This window comes from Artibeus jamaicensis, unplaced genomic scaffold (assembly GCF_021234435.1).
Source record: "Artibeus jamaicensis isolate MK-2021 breed Jamaican fruit bat unplaced genomic scaffold, CSHL_Jam_final contig_867, whole genome shotgun sequence".
Taxonomy (NCBI): Eukaryota; Metazoa; Chordata; class Mammalia; order Chiroptera; family Phyllostomidae; genus Artibeus; species Artibeus jamaicensis.
In genome coordinates, this window is record NW_026521995.1 from 5737496 (window position 1) to 5763441 (window position 25946).

At 41.4% G+C, this 25946-nt stretch overlaps 1 protein-coding gene across 9 annotated transcripts in view; it reads right to left on the reverse strand.

Moving 5' to 3' along the window:
- Positions 1–20091: 20091 nt before the first annotated feature.
- The window catches only part of ARHGAP21 (Rho GTPase activating protein 21), a 127752-nt gene continuing 121897 nt past the window's right edge, over positions 20092–25946 (reverse strand). For all 9 annotated transcript variants that reach the window (XM_037125807.2, XM_037125803.2, XM_053673470.1 and 6 more), the window contains one exon: positions 20092–22571. In XM_037125807.2, the coding sequence (XP_036981702.2) occupies positions 20877–22571 (1695 nt within the window). In that variant the 3' untranslated portion in view covers positions 20092–20876. The remainder of the gene's footprint in view (positions 22572–25946) is intronic.

Consider the following 25946-nt stretch of genomic DNA (forward strand, 5'->3'; position numbering starts at 1 on the left):
TATTTTTCGTACCTTGTCACTGTAGCTACTTCCTAATCAAAGAACAAAACAGAGCAATTACCAAGTCAAATGGTTTGGGCTTTGAGGGCACTGTAAATAACATGTAACCAGCCACAAATGGGTATTCTGAAAGCTGTCCTCTGAAAATTGTGGGGCGGCTCATGATGAGTTCTCAGTGCAAGTGTGGTGCCTTACAGTGTTACCTGCTGGCTGTCTTCTCTCCTCTCTGGCTCATCGAGGGTTTGGCTGGCAGAAAGCAAACCTGGGCACAGAGTTCACCCCTTCATTTACCAGGGGGGGCTCTTCTTCCTACCTTCTCTTTCCTGTTTGAATTCTAGTCAAAGTAAAGCAGAAATAAAATGTCTTTATCACTAGGATTTTTTCTGTGTTCTCAATTTTAAAAAATACTGTTGGTCTAGAGGGAACTATGCTAACATTACATTTTTCCTTTTAAAAATAGAGATAAAAGTTAGTGAAAACAATACCAAGATTATGAATTGACTGCAAGAACAATCTCTGGAACCCACTTATCATTTTTTTTTTTTGCCTCCAAAATATTTAACTTGGTGGTTCCGTGTAAAGTGCAGATTTTCTTGTTACTGTAGCAGCCAGTGTTAGTGTTCGCCACCTTTGGGCTTGCTGACCTGGGGGGCCTTCACCAGAAATATTTTATCCTGTCTCTACTCATGATAATACTTATAATCACATGTTTTAGGTAGTTCTCAGGAAAGTTATCTTATACCTTTTAGGTATAAAAGGTACCAACATTTCAGTCATGTCCCATAATGGATTCAACAGCTGCATTATGTTAAGGTAGATGGAATAGCTAGCTAATTCATGCCAGTAAATTTGCTCCTGTTTATGGAGAGCTGAGAGCAGACTGTGGCTCACACTTCAGTGTAACTTCAGACTTCCCCAAGCTCTGGCAGGACATATAGGTGATGGTCAGTTTCAACTCATGTAGTGAAGGAAAGAACAGTATCACCAGGTGAGGGAAACTCAGCATGGCCCCTGCCAGAGACCCAGCAGCCTGCTGCCTGCTCCTCAGGAAGCTGGAGGGGAAGCCGTCATAATGGGAGGAATGCAATCAGCTGTCGATGACAACAGTTAAGAAAAAGGCACTTCAGTTCCTTCAGCAGCTCAGGTGGGAGATATCAGATAGGATGAGCTGCTGGATTTTTAGATTTTGTTAAAACACTATTAGCAGCCCTGGCTGGTATGGCTTAGTGCATTGAGTGCTGGCCTGTGAACCAAAGGGTCAAGGGTCACTAGTTTGATTCCCAGTTGGGGCACATGCCTGGGTTGCCAGCCAGGTCCCCAGTAGGGGGTGTGCGAGAGGCAACCACACACTGATGTTTCTCTCCATTTCTCCCTCCCTTCCCCTCTCTCTAAAATAAATACATAAGATCTTTAAAAATATACTACTAGCAGACTCTCACAGTATTATCATTTAAGTTCATCATTGAACTAACCGGCTATTATATCTGAGGAAAGTTCTTAAAAATAAACCATGGGGGCATCTCAGATTCACTCAACAGTTCCTAATCAGTGCCACCTGCTGGTGGCACCACCTTGAGCTTGTCTGGGTCTTCTCATCAGTTAATGGAGAATGATGGAACCTACCTCAGGATTGATGAGAGAATTAAAGGAGATGAACACGAAATTTCTAAGACAGCTTGACACACATCAAACACTCCATAAATGTCAGTCAGGATGGTTGCTGTCGTCATCTCTGCTGCAGTGGTGATGGGACACTGTTCCTACACGTAGGAGGCTTCTGGTCTAGTGGGGAGGAGGTGGCACAGGCGGGCAGTCAGACAAGGGAGATGGAAGTGGTGGCATTTGACCATCTTGCAGGTCCGATATTGAACATTTAATAGAGAAAAGCATTGAAGAGGCTGTTTTTCTCTTAATGCTGCTTGTGACTAGAATTCTTTCCAAAGTAAAATAAAAACTTAGACCTGGGCAAAGCCGAGACCCTGGAACCACAGCTGCAGGAGCATGGTCCTTTTGTGAGGTGTCATTTTCAGGCTTGGGAGAAGGTGCACCCAAATCACCGCACCCAGACCCCTGTAGTGGTGAGGGGTGGAGCTGGTGCCCACCCCTGAGCCAGTGTCAGGGGCAAAGACGCGTGACAAAAAGCATGTACTCCAGTGGGCACTGAGAGCAGGTTTAGCTACTTACTCCTCCCACCCCCCACCCAGATTCAGGACGAAACCAGGCCTCTCCCCAACAGCCTGCCTTGGGGGTAGAACTAGCTTCCACCCTTGCCCAAGGCTCTGTAAATGCAAAGGCATTTGAGAGCGACACCAGGAACTTTTTTTTGGAGACAGTAGAGAAATGAAGACTACTTCTGAAGATTCAAAAGGTAATTTTGCACAAGTGACTAACTAGGTGACCTGTCCAGGAAAATATACCATGGGCCACAGGCCACAGGTCACAGGCAACCATGGACACTCTGAACTCTTCTTCTGAGGTGATAACATCCAAAAGGAATAAAGACTAGAAGAGCACTTTTGAGGAGAGAATCCCCTATCCTGCCACAAGTCATGGCCACCCAGCTCCAGGGCCACGGTCTGGCCGAAAGGCTCACCCTGATAACTTGGAGGCTTAGAGGGTCTCTGGAAGCCAGCTCCCACCACGCTCTGCAATGGCTCCCTCTAGTGGCACCAATGCCTCTATTTGGCACACTGCCCATTTTTCATCCCCATCTGGCTTTCTTTAAAGGCTTTACCTACGAAGATTCCATATGAAATGAAAGAAAGCAAGTCCCCTTCTTATTGGTGAAGGGCCATAGGGACCAATCTTGCACCTTTACCAGTCCACACACCTCTACAGCGGGTAGGAACACAGACCCGAAACACTGGCCTGTCTGGGGAAGGCAGAGTTAGATTAGATCTGCAATCACAGAAACATGAGACACCTGGGATTCCTTAGCTTCCCTAAGGAAGGTGAAGTTTGTTTCTGACCTGTTCAGCCTCCTTTCTTGGTTCTTTCTGATTGTGTGTTCACTGGACTACATGCTCCAGCGCCTGAGTCTGGGGCCTCAGCACTTCTTTCCTCCACATCCCTGGTCTCCTCTCATCCAAGAAAAGGCCGTCCAGGCCTAGGTTCTGCTCTTCTGATGCACAATCCGTCCACCTCCTGAACCATGAGAAGGGCTTCCTGGCCTGACATCAGCCCCAGTAAACCAAGCCAAGAGGTTGCGTTTTACTTAGAAGAAAGAGGTCACTCACCTGGAAATGAAGTCAGGAAAGAAAACTTTCAGTAATAAATAGATCATTGTGTGGTGACTGCGATCCACATTCTTTATTTCCGCAAGTGAGGAGGCACACAGTGGAGGGGACCTTGCCAGGTCTGGCACACCTTACATGACCTGGACAAAGAATGTCCTTTCACTGAGTGGCCCCAGAGAAAGGGGCCGTGACCTCCTTTTGCCCTTCTGTCTAAGATTCCTCAAAGGAGGTGCTCCAAGAGAAAGCAGGCATCCCTGCTCGATGGGACCTGGCTGCTCACTGCCCGAACCACTTGCCCCTTCACGCCCTTCATTGCAGCCTCCTCTACTGGGACAAGCCTGAGCCGCAGGGGTTCTGTCTGGCAGGATCAGGGTCCCTGCTGTGCGAGGAGGGAAGCACTGAGAGGAGTCTGTAGTATATAGTGAGCACAGAATTTCATATCTATAATGCACCCAAGGGGCACATACCATGCAGGACCATGCTTTTCTGTGGAGACACATGTTGGTGGAGTGGAGCTGGGGGCTCACACTGTACCTACCACACCTCATCCCGAGCCAGAAGATTAAGATTCCCCTTAAGAGTCTGGAAGGTTTCAGGAACAACTGTTCGCTTGCTGCCACCTAGTGGTTATTTCTGGAACTTCTCTGGGAGACTCGGAAGGCCTGCTCTTCACTAAACCTCTTACCGTCCTTCATTTCTGTTTTGCCACCGCTGTAACAATGCACAGCCGGCCAACAACACGCAGCTGTGACCCTGCATGCAAATGTGAGGCAGGTGGTGTTTTCCTCTTCTCAAGGCCTCCATTTCAGATCGACTACCTCCCGTCATTCCTATTTTGGAGAAAAGTGATGATAAATTAAGACACTGGGAAATTAATGTTCCCTTCCAAGTACTTCAGGGCTATAGGAAGAAGATGGTGTTTCAATCAAATGGCTACGCACCCAGGGGTGGAATTCCAAATATCAGAGGGCAGTGTGTGGACTCAATGCTGACGTCCATACACCCCCTCCCATCCATATAATTACACCCTAATCCCCAAAGTGATTGTATTAGGAGGTGGGGCCTGAGCAGGTAATGTAGGTTAGCGAGGCGAAGAGGAGGGCCATCTCCTTCCATGCTGGACTGCGTGCCCTTACAGGAAGACATACCTGAGGAGGTGGCATCTGCAAGCCGGAAGGAAGCTCTCACTAGAACCCGACCATGTCGGCACCCTGATCTCAGACTTCCAGACTCCGGAACTGTGAGAAACAAATGCCCGTTGTTTAAGCCACCCAGGCCGAGGTATTGGCTACAGCAGCCCCAGCTGACTGAGACAAGAAGCAAGCTGGAATTCCCAGGGAAATAATTCCCATAGGCAGGAATTTAGTCTGAGGAAGCAGCCCTCCGCACTGCCTACTCTACACTTTGCTCTGGTCCCCATGAATTTGCTATTGTTTCATTCCTACTTGTGGGATTTCTGGAGGATGGACTGCCATCTCCTGCAGGGATGAAGGAGCTAGCAGTTACAAACACCTGGATAAAGAAAGAAGCCACATGCCCTTGTCCTGTCCTCGTGCAATTGATATTCTGGATCCAACAATAAGTTTATATGTATCTCAGTTACATTTTCACCTGTTAGATTCAACAGATCACTCCAGGTGCACTTTAATCAAACCCAGCCCCTTTACTGGGGCCCACAGGGCTCTGCGGTGCGGCTCTTGCCAGCACCTCCAGCTGGATCTCCCGTGACTCTGCAGCCCTTTCTGCCTCATGACTGAATGCAAAGACATTACCTCAGCTTGTGGGTAACTCTTATTGTCCCCCCAAGCCATATTAGAACAGTGGGGGAGGTGTGTGGACTCTATAGCGAAGGGTCGAATGCTACCAAAGAACATGGAGACGTTCTGCCGAGGCACCTTTTTAAAGGTCTCTCAGCTGTCAGCACTGAGAGAAAGATCGGGGCCACACAGAGCCTGAGGTGTTCTTGCTTCCAATGCACGACTTCCCTGCAGAGCTGACCCTCCATCTCCTGGCCACCAGTAAATCTCCACAGTTCAGTTCTCAACTACAGGCCATTTTGCCTCCCTCCAGCAGACATTTAGGGATGTCTGGAGACATTTTTGGTTGTCATATAACCAGGAGCAGTGGGTGAGCTGCTGGCACCCAGTGGGCAGAGGCGAGGGGTGCTGTATGTTGCACAGGAGGGCCCCCCACAGCTGAGAACGGCCTGGACCATGTGTCAGCAGTGCCATGAAGCCCTGCTGCTTGTACCACGTTTCATAAGCAAAGCCATTCCCTTTGAGGGGAACCCCTATACCAGCAGCTGTGACAAAGGGTGACCTCCGGTGGCAAAGGAGAAAGTGCCTCCCATTCCCCTCATGCACCAGGCCACCTCCTCTCATCCTCAAACTCCTGCTCTGTCTTTTTGTTCCAACAACATAGCCTTTTAAAACTTTTGCCCTTTTGTGTTTATTCTAACCTAAGTTCCCCTGCTACAAGTTGGGTTTTGAAGGGAGACAGGCCACGTAAATTCCCTCAGGTATCACGGGCTCGAAGCCCTGTCCTCTCAGCCACTCAGAATGGGAAGAGTGAGGCAAGCCATGTTCTGTGGGTTCATGAACCAGTGTGACCAGCATAAGAATCAGCTGGGGGCTTGAAGTACTCCCTGGCCTGGGGTGAGGCCCAGTACCTGGATCTTGGAAAAGCTCACCGGGCAGGTAACTCTGAAGTTCGGTGAGGTAGGAATGGCTGAGGTAACCAGGGAGCTCTACCTTGAAGGTCCATCACGGGGTTCCACACCCCTCTGCCAGGCTCTCAGCGGCCTCCCGGGCCAAAAGGCAGGAGTATTAACCAGAACCTCTGCGGCCTCCCTCACTGACTCGGGGGGTTCTGTGACCTGCTCTTCTGGGTCGTGTATGGCTGGGTGTGGCAGTTGACCTGCAAACATTCCCATAGCAGCAGGCACTAAATAACAAAAAAAGTCACCTCCTGGTTTGCCTGGAGCTGCATGCAGTTCAGAGGGAGCCAGGGTGAGAGGAGGGAGGAATGAAGCAGATGTGCCCAGAGAGGCCAAAAAGTCTGGTTAGAGAAGCTGGTTAGGGAGCCCCCGCCCAAGAGGGGGCACATGAGTGCCTCTGCCTCCTAAAGGGGACATCCATTCCTGGCTGCTTTCCAGGCCCAGTGCCAGTTCTGAGACACTGTCAGCTTTTTCTTAGGAGAGTGAAGGGGTTTTTGCTTCTGAGTAAAATACGCTACATCACAGTAGGCTCTAAGGACCCAGACAAAGTAAGTCCTTAGACTTCCACCCCACCACAAAGGTGAGTACCCAGAGGGTGGCAGCTAGACTTACTGTATACTCCAAGACTTTTGCTGAGTGGCTTCAGACCCAGCACTAGCACTGAGTTTGAACCCACGTCTGCCTGCTGCAGACCACTCTTCCCTACTTGGCGACTCACTGAGAACCTATCTCATGCAGCTTGAGCACCACTTCATGCTCTTTCAGTGACTGAGTCTTACAGGCAGCCAGCAGGCAAAGGCAGGCAGAGGTGGATCTCAGGGTGCCTTGGGCTTTTTACTGACCAGCACCCAGGCTCACTTCTGATGGAAGCAGGGCTTGATGTGAAGCCTGGTCCCTCCCACACACACACCCAGGCCTAGCAGAGGCAGCCACTGTGGATCATTTTGTAACTCCAAACGGGTTGCCCAGAACCAGTCACAGGCAACATCTAACATTAACATGTACCAGAGTCTCCCAAGGGGCCCCAGAGCCAAAATGCCCAGTTGCTAGCTTCAGATAACATCGGAGCAGGATCCAATTGACTTCAGAAGCACCATACACCCAAAGAGAGATCTCAGTAGGCAACTGATCCTGCTGAGGCAAATTCCACTTCTTGGGGTCAGCACCTGCACAGAACCTCGTACACTGTGATTGGGATCAGTCTTCACAAAATCAGCCAGCCTGAGGCTGACCCCACACACAAATGGGCCAAGAGCAATCAAGACTCAGTTACAACAGGAGGGCTCACATAACTCACACACGGTACATTCTTGGATCACCCAACTCAGGCAATCAAGGAGATCATTCCACAGGGTCCCATAGGACACCTATTACATAAGACTTGTGTAATAGTGTCTGCTATTACATAGCAGATCTACTAAATACAAAGAAATAAACATAAAGAAGCAACCAAAATGGGGATACAAAGAAACATTCCCCAAATAAAAGAACAGCAAATAATCTCAAAAAAAAAAAAAAAGCTATATGAAATGGAGGCAAGCAATTTACCAGATACAGAGTTAAAAAAACAATGGTTATAAGGATGCTCAAGGAATTAGTGACAACTTCAACAGCATTAAAAAGAACACAGAAACCATAAAAAGAACCAGGCAGAAAATATACTAAAAAGAATAAATTGTAGGTTAAATGAAGCAGGGGACCGAATTGGAGATTTGAAAGATAAGGTAGCAGAAATAAACCAGTAAGACCAGCAGGATGAAAAATATATAAATTAAAAATTAAGATAGTTTAGCCCTGGCCAGTGAGGTTCAGTCCTTTGAAGTGCTGTCCCATACACCAAAAGGCTAGGAGTTCAATTCCCAGGCAGGGCACATACCTGCTTGCAGGTTTAATTCCAGGGTGGAGCACAAATGGAAGGTAACCAACCCATGTTTCCCTCTCACATTATTTATGTCTCTCCTTCCCCCTCTCAGTCTCTCTCTCTAAATAAACATATTTTTGAAAAATGAGAACAGTTTAGGGGACAATGTGAAGCATGACAACATATGCATTATAGGTGTACCAGGAGGAAGAGAGAGTGCAAGGGATCAAGAAACTAGCAGAAGCAATAATGAGGGAAAACTCCCCAAATCTAGCGAAGGAAAAAAGACACATGAGTCCAGGCAGCACACAGAGACCCAAGCAAGATGAACCCAAACACACATCATAATTTAAAAGGCAAAGGTTAAAGACAAAGTGAAAATCTTAAAAGCAGCATAAGACAGATAGTTAGGTACCTACAAGGGGGCTCACATAAGACTGTCTGCTGATTTCTCAACAGAAACATTTCAGGCCAGAAGAGATTGCCATGAAATATTCAAAGTGATGAAAAGCAAGTACCTACAACCAAGACTATTTTACCCACAAGGCTATCATTTAAAATTGAAGGGGAAACGCCCTGCCGGGTGGTTTAGTTGGTCTGAGCATCACCCCGTACACCAAATGGCTGCAGGTCTGATTGGGGCACATACCTAGGATGAGGGTTGAATTCCCGGTTGGAGCACATATGGGAAGCAACTGATCAATGTTTCTCATCTCTCTCTCCCTTCCTTTCTCTTTAAAAATCAATGAACTTATCCCAAGGGGAAGATTAATAAAAATAAAATTAATGAAGTCTAAGGAGAAATAAAGAGCTTCCAGGACAAGGAAAAGTTCAGGAGATCATTACCACCAAACCACTATTACAAGAAATGTTAAAGGGCTGGCTTTAAGAAGAAAAAGGAAGAGAAAATAGAGAAACGTAGTAAAAAGAATAAAATAAAATATAAATGTACCTATCAACAATCCCTTTAAATGTAAATGGCTTAAATGCTCTAATCAAAACATACAGGGTAGCTGAATGGATCAGAAAACAAAACCAATATATATGCTGTCTACAAGAGACCCATTGCAGATAGAAAGATACACACAGACTGAAAGTAAAGGGATGAAAACAGATATTTCGAGCAAATGGAAATGAAAAAAAAAGAGTAGCAAAACTTATATCTGAAGAAATAGACTTTAAAACAAAAGCTATAGTAAGAGACAAAGGATACTACATAATTATAGAGAGAACAATCCAATAAGAGGCAAAAACCTAGTAAACAGTTATAAACCCAAAACACAGAAACCTGTAAGACTATCAGCTGATTTCTCAAAAGAAACCTTACAGGCAAGAAGGACCTGGAAAGGAGTATTCCAAGTCATAAAAGGCAGGGACCTACATCCAATATTGCTCTATCCAATCCAGCAAAGCTATCACTTAGAATGGAAGGGCAGATAATGTGCTTCCCAGATAAGGTGAAGTTAAAGGAGTTCATCATCACCAAACCCTTATTTATGAAATGTTAAAGGGACTTATCTAAGAAAAAGATAAAATATAAATAGTAAATAACAACAAACTTACAACTATCAACAACCGAACCTAAAAAAACAAAACCAAAACCAAAAATGAACTAAGTAGATAATCAGAACAGGAACAGAATCACAGAAATAGAGATCACATGGAGGGTTATCAGTGGGGAGGCAGTGGGGGGACAATGGGGGAAAAAGTACAGGGAATAAGAAGCATAAATGGTAGGTACAAAACAGACATTGGGGGAGGTTAAGAATAGTAAGGGAAATGGAGAAGCCAAAGAACTTATACGTATGACCCATGGACATGAACTAAGGAGGGGAATGCTGGTGGAAGGGGGGTACAGGGTGGAGAGGAATAAAGGGGAGAAAAAATGGGACAACTGTAATAGCATAATCAATAATATATATTAAAATAAATAAAAAATAAAATACTGAAAAAAAGAAGTATAAATTGGTAGCTATAGAACGGTCACAGGGATATAAAGTACAGCATCAGGCATCAAGTAGCCAAATAAATGTCTGAGGGAGTGGGGTGGTGCTCTGTGGGGGGGGCAATGAGGGGAAAAATTGGGACAACTGCAATTGAATAAATAAAATATAATTTAGAAAAATTATTTAAAATACTTAGTATGAAATCTTGTCTGATATAGCAATATACCATTTAGTGGGAAATGTACAAGCTTAAATGATTATATTACAATATTGGAAGGACTGAAAATGAGTTAATCTCCTTAGCCTAAGCATTCCATTTAAGAAAATAAAAAGAGCATAATCCCCCAATAGAAAGAAAAAAAATTAAAGACCTCACATTGAATTATAAAATCCACACAGCATGTCCTAGGACCTAGAATACTGTAGATAAGAGTTAGGAAGTGAAAATTCCCTATCAAGCTTTACAAAGCATGTATCAGTCAGTGCCAATGGACTAGAGCAGGCCAACCGAACAGAACAGTGAGCTCCACAGTCCTGCGCATACATGGGAGTGTGATACAGGGCAGGTCTAGTGCTGCAGATCAGTGGAAAGGGGCACTATTCAGTACATGGTATCGGGACCACAGAGTAAAAAATGTGTACATGGATCATCACCTCATGACATGCACAAAAATTAATCCACATGAGCCAAAGTCCTTTACTTTCCAAAGTGTCCATTTGCGGACAATAAATTATATGGTGATGTAATTTCTATAATCATGCAGATACTAACATATATGGCACCACTTGCTAAGCCTAAACATTAACCCATTTAATCCTCAAAACATGCTGTTATTATTTTTAAGTGGCAGAACTCAAATTTGAAATTATTCTGTCCGCCCTCAGAATCCCTGCTACTAACCACTATATTATACTGTCCCTTCTTTGGTGAAGAGTATGCCAGGCTTACTCTTTTTGCTTAAATAAACGAGTGTGATGGTCCTAAGACATCCATTGTGTGTATTAAACTAACTTCCTTCCTATAAATCTTAAATGGTACATTGTGCAGTTCAGGTGAGAAATCCTGGTTAAGAAATGTTGCTAAGATGATCTTCTAGGGGCCAGAGAGTGATGAAGAAAAGCAGAGTTGTAAAACCATTCCAATGTTGCCCATTAACTTCTTTCCTATAAATAAATAAATAAATACATACATACATACATACATACATACATACATACATAAATACACAAATAAATAAATAAATAAATAAATAAATAAATAAATAAATAAATATGTTTGTTGCCATAGTAGCAGCTGCCAGAAAACAATCTTCAGCATCAAGGGAAAAATAAGAGCTAGTCACCTTCTTGGCCTTGGCCCTGGCCCCGTCTGTTTGGTGCATTTAATAATGTATTGTAGAAGAAACTTATTAGAATATAGTCATTTAAATACTTTTGGTAGCTCACAGGCCCCCAAAGATACTCATCCTAGTCTCCTAATCCCTAGAACCTGTGAATATTTAAACAGCTCATTTTTGAACAGCTAGAATTGGTTAGAATTCTCTTCCTCATACAGATATAAAATCCGCGTCCTTTTAACTTTTGTCCACTCTTCCATGTTAAGCAATTAGAATGCTTAAAGTGGAGAAGATAAGATTTGGGAAACAAATCTTATTTTTTGAGTAATTCTGTAGGGAAAGTAGCTGGCTTCAACTACCATTGATTTCAATAATTAAATTTTAAAAAATCCACCATGAAACTAGGAACATCATTATAAGAGTACCCCAATCTCTGTATTTATATAGTGCAGTCAAGAACTGAAGCAGAGTAGTTTGGTAATGTGGGAAAATTCATCTGTACCCTCAAATCTAACACTGACCAATCCATGGGAGATGCAACACATAGCATGTGAGCACCCTGGTACTTGCCCTACTGCTTTTAGTAGGCTTTCATAACCATCATCTTTACTCTAGTCTCAAAAAGGTTTCAAGGCCTTTTGTTTGTTTTCTCTATCTGTAAGAAAGCATATTTAGAAACCCACAATCAACTTGACAATTGATAAAACTCTATCACCATTTCCCAACGTTTTCCTTTTTTTAAACAGATTTATGATCGGAAAGTTTAGGCATATCTTTAAAAAAGTCTCAATCCTCTCCTTGGCTGGACAGAACTAAGATATTTTTGCATTTCTTTTTACACTTCTGAGTTACCCTCTAGCCTGCATTCTAGCTTTCACAGCAGGGTTGCTGGGAGGCCCATGAGCAGCTGGTTTTCCCCTGGTGCAACTCTGCCCTCAGCTTCCTCCCTGATCATCCAGCTGGGTGCCTGGGGGACAACCAGCCTCCTGTTCTTTTTCTGCACAGCACAGGTTTCCAATGCATCTCTGCTGGGGTGGGGATCATTTCTTCACCTTGCAGTGAAGTGGCAAGAAGGGACATTTTTGTTGTCTTGCTTAAGAAATCCTGGATCTGAAGTTTTACAGCCCAAACCTCAGCAACAAGTATCCAGAGCAGGCGATGGGGAATCCTGTCATCCTGCCTCACATCATTCACAAAATAAATCCCGGATTCATAAACATCCAGAAGTGAAAACACACATTAAATCTATTAGAAAACAAATATAGCTTATGCCTATATTTGTGGCTATGTGTTTCTTAAGTGGGATTGAAAATGTATATATAAACTGGTAACTCTGATTAAAAATTTAAAACCTATACACCTGAATACCTTGCACAAAGTTTAAAGACTATAGACTGAAAGTACATGAAATTTACACAACAGGCAAAAGATAAGTATCCAGATTATGCACAGATCTCTGGAAAAAAAAACAGAAATCAATATTCTTGACTAATAACGTAGGAAATGTACAACAGTGAGATACCATCCTACAGCCATGTTTGTTGTAAAATCAAAATTTAAGAGCCCTAATCTATTGAGTGTCTAAGAGGATGTGGAAAAATGAGAACACTCACACACTTCCAAAGGAGTCTAAATTGATACAACTTTGGAAAGAAATTTGACAAAACCTAGTTAAGTTGAAAATGTGTACATTTTTCAACCCAGAGGCTTTAAGACACTGTGTGCAGAGGAGGCGGTAAAAGGAAACACTTCCCTGGCCGTGACCGTCCCTAACACGGGAAAACAGAGCCACATGTATCCACGCAGGTCTCAAATCACAAGAAGTAAAAAAAGGCACGTTAGATACTACCCTGCGGTATGACTTAGATCAATTAAATATATGACACTATTAATTATGGCTATGTATATAAAAGTAAAATGAGGACTGGAAGAATATACTCATGATGTATGTGGGGAGAGAAGGAATGGGAGGAAAAGGGTAACAGTAAAAACAGAAATATTTATTTTGTTAAAATAACTCTGATATAAATATTATAAAATGTTAATGGTTATTAATCCTGGGTGATGTAAAGTGCCACGTCATCTTTCTATTCTCAATTTTTACTTTTTTTAAGAGGAAAATATGTTTCCATCTAGAGAGCTCTAGTACGAGTCTACAGGAGAATCAGAAGGGTACATACAGTTGAAACTACCTTAGGATCATCTATGCTGACTTGTTACAGATGGGAAACTGAGGCTCAGAGAAGTAAAGTAACTTATGCAAAGTCACACAGCTGGTCAGTGGCCAGGTCATGCCTACAATGTGTTCTTGTGCATATTCTGTGTAGCATTCCACGTAGATTTAAAGTAAGGCTTAAAAAATATGATCTTGAGACTTCCGCCAAGATGGAGGCGTAAGTGGATACGCCATGCTTTCTCACACAAGCAAGTTTAGAGACAACTAAATACTAGCAACAGAAAACACAGCCAGAACACAGAAAATTGAACTTTTCGGAAGTCTGATAACAACAAATTCTTCAGCCTGACCTGTAAGAGGGGCGAAACCAGCAGCTGGAGGAGCGGGGTAGCACAGGAAAACTCGGTCAGACGGACTCAGGCGCGCGGAACCCAAGCGCAGAGTTGGACCTAGTGAGCGACCCAGCAAGCAACCTCCGGGAAACAGTGAGGGAGCAGGGCTGCAGGCTGACTGTGGTCGCACATTCGTGCACAGATAGACAAGCGAAGGACCGGGCGACTGGACGGGACCCAGCAGGCCCCAGCGGCGAGCAGCAGCAGAGGGCGCCGCCATCTCCCCCCTCTGACCCCGCCCCCACATACAGCAGCGTCATAACCCAGCGACCTGAGTGGCTCCGCCCTGGTGAACCACCTAAGGCTCTGCTCTTCACACAGCAGAGGGGGCCGCCATTTCCCGCTCTGACCACGCCCCCACATACAGCATCACAACCCAGCGACCTGGGAGTCCAAGGCTCCGCTCCTCAGACTTAACCGGGGCGAACAGACCAAAAGTGGCTCAAAAAGATCTCAAAGCACCAGAGCCTATAAATCTAAGTGATGAAGAAATAGCAAACCTCTCAGACGCACAGTTTAAAACACTGGTGATCAGGATGCTCACAGATCTGGTTGATTATAGCCACAAATTAGAGAAACATATGAAGGCGAAACTAATTGAAATAAATGGAATTGCACAGGAAACCAACAGTGATGGAAAGGAAACTGGGACTCAAATCAATGGAGTGGACCAGAAGAAAGCAAATAATGGCCAAACAGAAAAGAGTGAAGAAGCAAGAATTCAAAAAAAATGAGAAGAGGCTTAGGAACCTCCAGGACATCTTTAAACGCTCCAACATCCAAATTATAGGGGTACCAGAAGGGGGAAAGGAACAGCCACAAGTGGAAAACTTATTTGAACAAATAATAAAGGAGAATTTCCCCAATCTGGCAAAGGAAATAGACTTCCAGGAAATCCAGGAAGCTCAGACAGTCCCAAAGAAGTTGGACCCAAGAAAGAACACACCAAGGCACATCATCATTACATTAGCCAAGATTAAAATGAAGGAGAGAATCCTAGAAGCAGCAAGAGATAAGGGGACAGTCACCTACAAAGGAGTTCCCATCAGACTGTCAGCGGATTTCTCAAAAGAGACCTTACAGGCAAGAAGGGGCTGGAAAGAAATATTCCAAGTCAGGAAATCCAAAGACCTACACCCAAGATTGATCTATCCAGCAAAGCTTTCATTTAGAATGGAAGGACAGATAAGGTGCTTCTCAGATAAGATCAAATTCAAGGAGTTCATCATCACCAAGCCCTTATTATATGAAATGTTAAAGGGACTTATCTAAGAAAAAGAAGTTAAAAAAACATGAACAGTGAAAGGACAGCAAACTACAGTTATCAACAACCACACCTAAAACAAAAGCAAACTAAGAGGACAGCTAGATCAGGAGTGGAAACATAGAAATGAAGATCTCAAGGAGGGTTAGCAACAGGGAAGTGGGAGGAGGAGAATGGGGGAGAAGGTACAGAAAATAAGTAGCATAGACAGTAGATAGAAAATAGATGGGGGGGGCAAGAATAGCATGGGAAATATAGAATCTAAAGAACTTGAGACACATGGTCATAAACTAAAGGGGGGGAATGGTGGGGGAGAGGTGTGCAGGATGGAGGGGAATGAAGGGGGAAATAGAACAACTGTAATGACATAACCAATAAAAAAATAAATTTAAAAATGATCTTATAAAAAAATCAAGAAGTAGGGATTTTAAACCTCTCAGATAATATAATATTGTCATCTGTAAACCCCTTCAGTTGGCAGAAACTGCATCTGAGCAGGCACTTACTTCATAAAGGTTTCAACTAAGGAACCCAATGCAAATGCTGGCCTCTTTTGAGTAAAGAGGCAGTATAAGCTACTTTTAAAATAAGACTGAGCAATCCTGAAAACATTTTGATTAAAAAGTAGAAGTATCCCTGGCCAGGCGGCTCAGTTGGTTGGAGTGTCGTCCCATATACCAAAAGGTTGAAGGTTCAATCCCCAGTCAGGCCACACACCTAGGTTACAGGTTTGATCCCCAGTAGTAGCACATACGGAAGGCAACCAATCAATGTTTCTCTCTCTAAAATCAATAAACATATCCTCAGGTAAGGATTTTAAAAAAGGAGAAATAAAACTGAGACTGTTTCTATGGGATAAGCTATTCTAACCATTACATTTTTACTGAAATGAGAACAGAATAACTTAAAGAGACGGGGCAGTTTAAATGATCATAAATTGCTGAATTCTGCATGTAATATCAGATTACTTAAGAGGTACTACTTGCCTCTCTGGGTGCTTTTAGAGAACCCATTATTTCTGAATTTATTAGAAAATACTTTAATATTTAAAGTATTAGTACATATTCCTTTGTTAGAATAAACATTATTTTCCTAAAAGCTCCAGCATGACAAGTATCAAAATCTGCAAATAGTAAAGAATGGTCTCATACCCTGAACATTTTTAAATGTCCTGACATTCTTGTAGGTGAAAAGCCTATTTATAATGATCGGAGTTTAGGGAACAACTATTTCTAACCACAATGGAATGGCTCATAGCAGATGAACACCCCTACTGAGAATACTTAGAAAAACTGAATAAAATACATATAATCCACCAATAAACATACAAAGTGGAGAACTCTCAAGGCAGCTAAAACAAGGGGCTAAAGTTAAAGCCAGGCATCGGGAAAGAGAGGTCTAAGAATCAGGCTTCCATCGTTCTTCCTGGGCTGGGGTCGGGTGGGGAGTAAATACGTAAGAGAAGTGCAGGGGTGCAGGATGCCAAGTCAGCCGAGAACTCTGGTAAGAGGACACTCTAGTTTTTGTTTTCCCTTTGATGCTCACAGAATGAAAGCAGGTTGGTCTGAAGGGGCCGAGATGACTGACAAGGGTGTTCAGGACGTGCTGCGGAGAAGGGGGCCTTCAGAAATACTCCAGACTGTCGGTTTAGGTCTCTGGAAAGTTACACTTTAGAAGAGGTTTTGAACGAGAGGACAGACCTGTCCTTCCGAAGATGACAGTCCCGCCTCTGCCAACTCTGTCCCTGCCTGCAAATAGTTTCCCAGATAGTCATCTTCAAAGTGGCAGTTAAGACTTACAGTTAATTCTCCACAGTTCCATAGTAACCAGAAGGAAATGGAGTGACATCTTTAAAGTGCTGAAAGAAACCCCTAGCATGCTCTATATAGGCAGTAAACATACCCTTTGAAAAAAAAAAGCAAAATATAGATATTTCCAAACAAATATAAGCTGAGTGAATTCATTAGCAGGACTGCATTAAAAGACATAATGATTATGTGTTCTTTAGGAAGGAGAAAAAAAGACTCCAGATATAAGATGAAAGCAGGAGAAATAACTTGGTAAGTGCAGATGAATATTCAACTGTATAAAACAAAAATGCCTTACAAGGTATATGCATATCAACAACAATAAACAACATGTGGAAAGTAGTTAAGTGTTCCAATTTAAATTAGATTCTATCAAGTGAAGTATGTCACTGAAAAAAAACAACAGAAGAATAAATAACCTGCTACGAAAAGGGGAAACAATATAATACAAACATCTGATTAATCCAAGAGGCAAGAAACAAGAGAAAAAGGTCCATAAAACTTGTGGACCAAGTAGAAAAAACAAATATTAAGATGGCAGATGTTAATCCAAATACAACAGTAATTCCAGTAGACACAAGTGGATCAGCCCTGGCCAGGCGGCTCAGCTGGTGGAGTGCTGTCCCGAGCTCCAAAAGGTTGTGGGTTTGATCCCCGTACAGGGCACATACCTAGGTTGCGGGTCTAATTCCCTGTTGGGGCCTGTATGAAAGGCGACTGACCAATGTTTCTCTCTCTCTTTCCTTCCTTTCTCGCTAAAAAATAATCAATAAATATATCACTGGGTAAGGACTAAAATAAATGTAACTAGATTACATATTCCAACTAGAAGACAAAGATTACCAGATATTTAAAAAACAACTATAGGCTGCTACAAGAGATAACCTGAAAAACATAAGCAAAGTGTTACAAGTAAAAAAATGAACATTTATTATGCAAACATTAACCTCAAGTAACTGATATACCTACATTAATATCATGTAAAATAAACTTTAAGGCAACCAGCTTTGTTAGAAGTAAAAAAGAGCATTCCATATGGTCAAAGGGCCAATCAACCATGAAGATAAAATGATTCTAAATGTACGTCCACCTAAGAAACTAACTTCAAAATATATATGAAAAACATTAACAGAAGGGATGTATAAACTGACGGCCGTAACAGAAAACTACATTACCACTCAGGAACTGAGAAGAGCCAGGTAAGAAATCAGTAGGGATACAGATCTGAAGGACATGCTCAGGAAAGATGACTTAATCAGTATAATAGAGCAACCAATAATGACAGAATATATACTGTCTTCAAATGGACCTGAGATGTTTACCAAGACTGACCACAGGCTAGTTTATAATAATTGTCTCAATTTCAAACAGAAAAGACTATTTTTAATAATCATGTGGAATTATGCTAGAACTCAGTTTTTTAAAAAAATAATTAGAAACAGAAAGCCTCAAATATTTGGAAATTAAACCACACATCTAAATAACTCACAGGTTAAAGGAAAAATCACAGTGGAAATTAGAAAACAAAAAAGGCTGAAAAAATCAATGATCTAAGCAAACAGAAATGATCACAGAAAATAAAAATAAGAGCAGAAATGAATAAAATATATTTGAGCCTTGAATCTAATTTCACTTTTATATATAAGCATTTTTCATGGTTTTAATAATATACTGACTTTTCCAGGAACACATCTACTATGTAAACTAAGAAAAAAGTGTCCTTTATTTTCTTCATACCCAAAACCACAATCATTTAAGAAAAATCACATCACCACCAGCAAAACTATTTATGGCACATGAAGCTATTGCACTGTTAGTGACTCTATATATTGGTGCAAACATCTACCCCACATATTGAAATAATTATTTTATTATAACTTTCCTTTTCTAATGAGAATCTTATTCTATACTGTATACGGAAAATATATCATTACATACATAACATATAGATGTTATAATATCTATAAATTTAATTTTTAAGACCCTGTCAATCTTAACATTCTAAGATTTTTTTAACTACCTATTATTCTAACAACAGCTTTGATATACTTTGCAAATGGTGTGCAGCAGGCACTATGTCTGGAACAGTATCTCATTGAAGTCTAATAACCCTGAAAAACAGGTACTTCTGTCATTGTTTCTACAAGGGAATAAATCTAGAAGTTAAATAATTTGAGTTTAAATATCTACAAAGTACAGAGTTGGTCTGTCTCCCAAATTAATATTGTTTTCACTCAGTTATCTCCAAGAAAAGTAAACATAATATACTGGGGCAGTAACTGCCCCTGCCAATCACCTGTGATTTCAGTTACCCTTAGTCAAATGAGACCCAAAAATATTAAAGTCCAGAAATAATTAGTTTTAATTTGCTTACTGTTCGAGTAGTATGATGAGATTTCTCACTGTATCACTCCATTCGGCCTGAGACCTGAATATCCCTTGGTCCAGTGTTTCACCCTATAGATTCTCCCAGTCCCCTGGGTCACTTGGTAGCCACATGCCTGACTGCCCAGTCAGCAGTCACGGTATCACAGTGTTTGTGCCCGAAGTGCTATTTTACTTAATGACGGCCCCGAAGTGCTAGAGTAATGATGCTGTCAGTTCAGGTATGCCAAAGAGAAGCCGAGAAGTGTTTCCTTTATGTGAAAAGGTAAATGTTCTCACCCTAATAAGGAAAGAAAAAAAAAACCACCTGCTAGGGTTGCTAAGATCTGTGGTAAGAACAAATCCTTTATCCATGAAATTGTGAAGATAAAGAAATTTATTCTAGTTTTGCTGTCGCACCTCAAACTGCAAAAGTTACTGCCACACTGTGACTTAATAAGTTAAAATGGAAAAGGCATTAAATGAGTGGGTGGAAGACATGAACTGAGAATGTGTTCAGTTGATGGCAATGTGTTGCACCAGAAAGCAGTGAGCCTGCAGGGATCCCGAGACAAACAACAGCAAGTCATTTACTGCAAGTAAAGGATGGGCCCAGAGATTCAGGAACAGGTTTGAACTGACAGATACAGAGACTACTGGAGAGGCTGTCTGCCAGGAGAGAAGCTGCTGCCACATTCCCAGCAGAGAAGTTGATTAGAGTTTGGTACTACCTGTTGGAGTTCTCGGAACATTATCTTCCAGATTAAGTGAAGACTGTTACATTACTTTAGCTAGAAAATTATCTGTGTACAAAAGTGGGGTTAGGCCAATGTAAACATTTATTAAGAGAGATTCCTGCCAACCACAGCAAAAAAGAGGAGAGAGAGAGAATATAATGAGTAGGTAATTTTTAAAAGTCAGGACCAATTAAGGTAGCTATAAATGGATCACATTTAAAAATATATGAGAATAAGTTCCAAGCCATGCAAAGTTCACCAAAACAATTTTTTATTTCCAGTGTTTAATTGGGTATGCACACAGGCATGACATGGGTTTGGATTCATGAAGTCCTCATGCAGAATTATATTCTTCTCAATACAGAAGCCAGTTCTATCCAGGTCACTATCTACACACCTATGTTACAACATTTATATCAAATCTGGTATCTGAAGAAAAGATACACATATAATATGTTCATTTAAGTTACGTATTGTACAGAAAGATTAAAAATTCAAGTCACACAAAACTCAAAAACTGTATTAAAAGTTTGAATATAAAACTCAGAGATCCACCTGGAATGACTAAAGAATGGAGGTTCTGTATCCACCTGTGTTAAAACTGGTACATGTAATGAACTTTGTTACCCATAAAACGCATTCATTTATTCAATGTAAGTTATCTAATTTTATAATATGGCACCCTAAAAACCAAATGGATTTTTATGATGAGGCACTTCTGTTAGTGATGGAACCAAAAGAACAAATTTGCTGCACAGTATTGCCAGCTATTTTCTTCAGTAATCTTGGGTATACACTATGTAGTAAGTTGCAACAAATACCTTACTCATTTGTATACAACTATCCAATATATTTTAAATATATATATATGTTCTTCTGGCTGTAGTAATGCACTGTAAAGCTATTTCACAGTGCAAAATGATAAAACCAGCCCAAATGAGGGCTGCATAATAACAATTCTGGTACAAGAAAATATTTACAGAGTTACTGGAACGTGTAACAGTAGCCTTTTATTTGCTATAGTGGACATACCCCCAGTTTAAAGACAGGGATGAAGCTGTGCTTTAGCTCCTGGGGACTCAGACAGTTTATGAGGTTGGGCATTAGCTGCAGAACTAGCATTCTGGCTCATGTTCTGGAAGCTTCCTCCATTTATTTGGTCAGGTGACTGTGGTGGTATGGAAAGAAGGGGCCTGTTAGTTGAAGCCAAGGTACTGGAAGAACCGCCTGTATCAGACTGAAAAGACATGGGTGTGTCCGTCATGGAAATTTCTAATGTGCCAGAACTCTCCTGTTGGGAGTCCCCCGGTTCTCCTCTGCTAAGGTCAGATGTACTGGTGCGTAAGCGCTCCCTTGCAAGCCAGTCCGAGATGGACAAGTCCTGGGCTGAGCACTTAGGCTTTAACCGAGTCACAGCTGAGAGCTCAGACTCTCTCTCCCCACTCTGCTCCTGTGCTTTCCAAAAATTCAGAACACTGATTTCAGAAGCATCTCTGTGCCCACCGAGTGTATGTCGACGCCTGATGTTTTTCCTTTTAGCAGCCTCAGCATTCGTTTTTTGATTTCCTACTCCAAACATGTCATCTGCTGGGACTCTGGGTCTCAGTTTTAACCGATCTGCTATTTTCGTTTTCCAAGTGGGTTCCTGTTTTTCTGAGTCACTCCTGGTTGGGGCCAGTAAACTCCCTGTTGACTTCCCTTTCTTCATAACGTCAAAAACTTTGGTTATTGAAGTTGTTTCTTTCTCACTCTTGACATCTGCCAGATTCCCACTGTCTGACTTGAGCCTGGCGGATTTTTTCCGGGACAGCGTATCACATTCAATCAGCTTATGGGAACTGAAGAGCTGTCTCCGGCTATCCAGACTGGGTGTTAAACTTCCCTCAGTACAACTTACTTCACTCCCTTCTGAATTTCTCCGGCTCGGCTTAGGCACTTCTTGCAGTTTTCCTCGGAAAAGCCTCTCAGAAGTCAAAGCGGTGGGGAAAATGGGGAAATCATTCTCGCTGTCTGTCTCCACAGGCCGCCCCTCACTGATCAGTTCGCTTCTCTCGTCATCAGCCTCGTCTCCCTTACTTTCTGCCACAGACTGTACCTCGGGGCTGAGTCGGCTGGAGTCAAGGCTGGTCAAGTACATAGTGGACGACGTGGTGGAATAATCTGAGGTGATGGTGCTGGCATTGGCCAAAAACTCAGCATGTTTAGTTTCTGGACTGGTGGACTTCTTAGTAGAAAACCTTGCCAGAGAAGCCTGAGAAGATGTGCTAAGCAAAGTGCCAGAGTCCGACCCTGTCTCTTCAAAGTGGGAGGACTTCTGTGTCACCAGGGACCTGGGGCTCTCTTTCAGGACGGTGAAGCGGCAGCTGAGAGTGGGTGACCTGCTGTGTTTTGCATTGTGTGGGGGTGAGGGTTCTTCGGATGCCACACTCTCTTTCTGCAGTGATGTCTTCTCGTCTTTCATTGCACTGCTGTCTTTCTTAGTATTATTTTCTTTGGAAATGACGATCCTCTGTTTTCTTCCTGATGTCTCACTCTCTTTTTTAGATTCTTCTTTAGTACTGTTGTGACACAGCTCTGCATTTTCTTTCTTAAAAAACACATTGTCCAGTTCATCTTCTGAGCTACTAGGTTGTGTTTTTTCTTTTGGCTTTTTCCTCTTGCGACTAGCGGCTGCGAAGATGGAAGACACAAGCAGTTCCCTGCTATACTGATCTTTTCCAGATCCCCAAGAACCCTAAAAAGCAATCAGAAATGAGACGATGAGCATGAGAACATTATCAAGATCCTTTTCTGAAAGGATTTCTCCCAAAATATTTCTTACTGAATTAGTTACAAAAGCCCTACCAACACTAACAAAATATAATTAGCTTTTCATTCCCCTTTTAAGATATATTTTTATTCGTCTATATATAATTTTAGATAAATTTTCCTTTTGATTTAACTAGTCCCATTTCCTGCCTAGTAGTGTTTCTCGCCAAGTCATACAGATGTTGTTTAACTGCCCAGTCTCAGCTCACAGGCATCCAGCTTTGAAAGGAGTATTTCGTGCCCACTGTGACCCTGTGCTTGTTAATTTCTCTGCATCTACTGACTTTCCCTGCTTGGCAGTGCTCATTCTTCAGGTTCTTTCAGATATAAGGGTTAATATTTCAACATAGCTAAATACGGTATTATGAAATTGGTTACTAAAATCTCATGACATCAATTTTCCAATTATATACAGCAAATGGTACAGATACTGTATATGATCAGCTCATTAAGATAAGGGATTCTTTGGGATAAAGAGATTCCATTATTTTGGCAAGGCTGGACTTCAGGAACTTGTCTTGCCTCAGACAAATCAGGTTGGTAATGTCTTCATTTATCTCAAGGTAGTAACAAAATCAGAAAGTTCAAATAACATAAGGTCAATGAAAGACCTTGAGTCTTAACTAAAGAAACACTTTAGTGCACTGTTATTGGTAAAGTTGTGTTGCAGATCACTGGCTTTGTTAGATACTTACAACAGGTTCTTGTTGACAACTACTCAATTAATTTGTTCATAATGCTTATATGCTAATTAAATGGTAGTGGCAGGCGTCAATACACCCCTGTAGGGTTACCACACACCATTTAACACAAGCAGGCAGGCAGGAAGCATGCTGAGGAACAGAAAGTCCATTTTTCTTCTGTCATAAAAATCTTAGACTTGCCAAAACTACTGTACTGAAGTCTTCGAAAAATAAAAATTTAGGCTATCATATTAAGAATTCACCAAAATGTGTGCTCACTTTGGCAGCACATATACTAAAATTGGAATGATACAGAGCCATTATGGAAAACAGTATGGAATTTTCTCAGAAAAATAAAAATCGACCTGCCTTTTGACCCAGCAATTTCACTGCTAGGATTATATCCTAAGAATCCTAAAACATCAATTTCAAAGAACCTATGCACCACAATGTTCATAGCAGCACAATTTAAAATAGCCAAGAGCTGGAAGCAATCTAGGTGCCCATCAGTAAATGCATGGATCAAAAAATTGTGGTACATATACACAATGGAATTCTATGCAGCTGAGAGAAAGAAGGAGCTACTACCCTTTGCAACAACATGGATGGAACTGGAAAGCATTATGCTTAGTGAAATAGGCCAGGAGTTGAAAGACAAATACCATATGATCTCACCTTTAACAGGAAGCTAAACAACAAAACAAACAAGCAAGCTGAATAAAAACAAAGGCACTGAAAGAGAGAACAAGGGGACAGTGACCAGAGGGGAGAGGGAAGGGAATTTAAGGGGTAAAAAGGGGAGGGATTTGGAGGAACAAACATGAAGGACACAGGGACAAGAATTAAGGGGGGTGGAAATGGGAGGGAGGTGGGGAGCACAGGGTGGGGGGGGGGCTGGGATGGGAGAAATAGACAAAAAACTGTACTTGAAAAATAACTAAATAAAATTATTTAAAAAAAAAAGAATTCACCAAAATGAAGTCGAAGATTATTAATAGAACTGTGTTTTTGATAAGTTATAAAGAACTTTGTCATTACCCTGTACATTTCTAATGGCCGTTGACATTTAACACTTCCTGCTAGACGGTAGGGTATGGATAATGGTTTGGACAGAGCTCTGAATTCGGGGACCAGACTTTCCTGCCTGCAGCTTGCTGTGTATAACACTGAGCAAGGGATTCACCTCTAAACATCTCAATTTGATTGTTTATATAGGTAAGAAGAAATAAGATTATGTTTTCTTTGAGATTTACTAGGATTCCCTTTAAACTTCTGTGACTGTATGAACATAAAGTATGTGTTGAGCAAATGACTATTTTACAATTGAGAAACTGTTACAAAGAATTATACCATTTGGATATCCATTATTTTACAGGCATGGCATCAACATCACCATAATTAAGATAAAGAGATAGATGGCTTTCACAACAGGTTAAGAAATATGTATTTAATAACAGGGAAGGTATGGATTTCTAGGAGGTCTGAAATCTCAAATCTTATATTCTGGCAAAAAAAAGACAGGAAACTGCTCTAGATTGAAGAAGTCTAAAGGGACAGGACAACTAAATGTTAGGAATAATCCTTGACTGCATCCTGTATAAGGAAATAAAATGTCAACAGAGAACATTATTGGGACAATTGGGAAAATATTTAGGGGTAAGGTGTTATCATGTCTATTCAGTAACTCTAAAACCATTCAGAAATAAAATACAATCAACATTTACCAACTGATGAGTCTAGAGTAAAAGGTTTGGGTGCTAACTACTACTCTAATACCATTTCTATAGGTTTAAAATTACCCAAAATAAAAGGTTAAGGCAAAAAGATGGTGAAGATAACAATATAAGTGAAAGTGAATAATATGATTATAATATTTTGTAATATTTTCTGTAAAAATTATAATTTAATTGTATATGGCCCATTATGATATTTAAACATAAGTAAAATTCACATCTCATTTCTGAATAGAAAACTTTTAAGAAATTTATTGACAATTCTAGTTGCTACTGTCTCAGTTAAACAAAGTTTGAATAGATTAAATTAATAAAATACTTTCTAGCCCTGGATGGTGTGGCTCAGTGGATTGAGTGCCAGCCTGCAAATCAAAGGGTCGCTGGTTCAATTCCCAGTCAGGGCACATTCCTGGGTTGCAGGCCAGGTCCCCAGTTGGAGTGCATAAGAGGGAACCACACACTGATGTTTCTCTCCTTCTCTTTCTCCCTCCCTTCCCCTGTCTCTGGAAAGAAATAAAATCTTTAAAAAAATTATTTCTATGAAGTATAAAATATTCCCCAAAACTACTCAAAAAATTGTGTAATTTGTTGGTGTTGTCAGTGGAACACAAATTATGCTTAAAATATTGATCATAAAAACAAAATTAGTGATTTTGCTAAAATAAAATCTACAATTTCTATAAAATCTATAATAATAACCAAAAATCTGTATTACTACAGAAATATTTACAGATATAATGATATTTGGGATTTGAGTGGAGTGCAGATGAAATAAACTCTGCCATGAGTTAATCGTGGAGAATGGATAATGAGGGAATAGGGACTCATTACACTATTGTACTTTCATATTTTCGAAACTTTTCACATTAAAGAATGAGGAAGTAA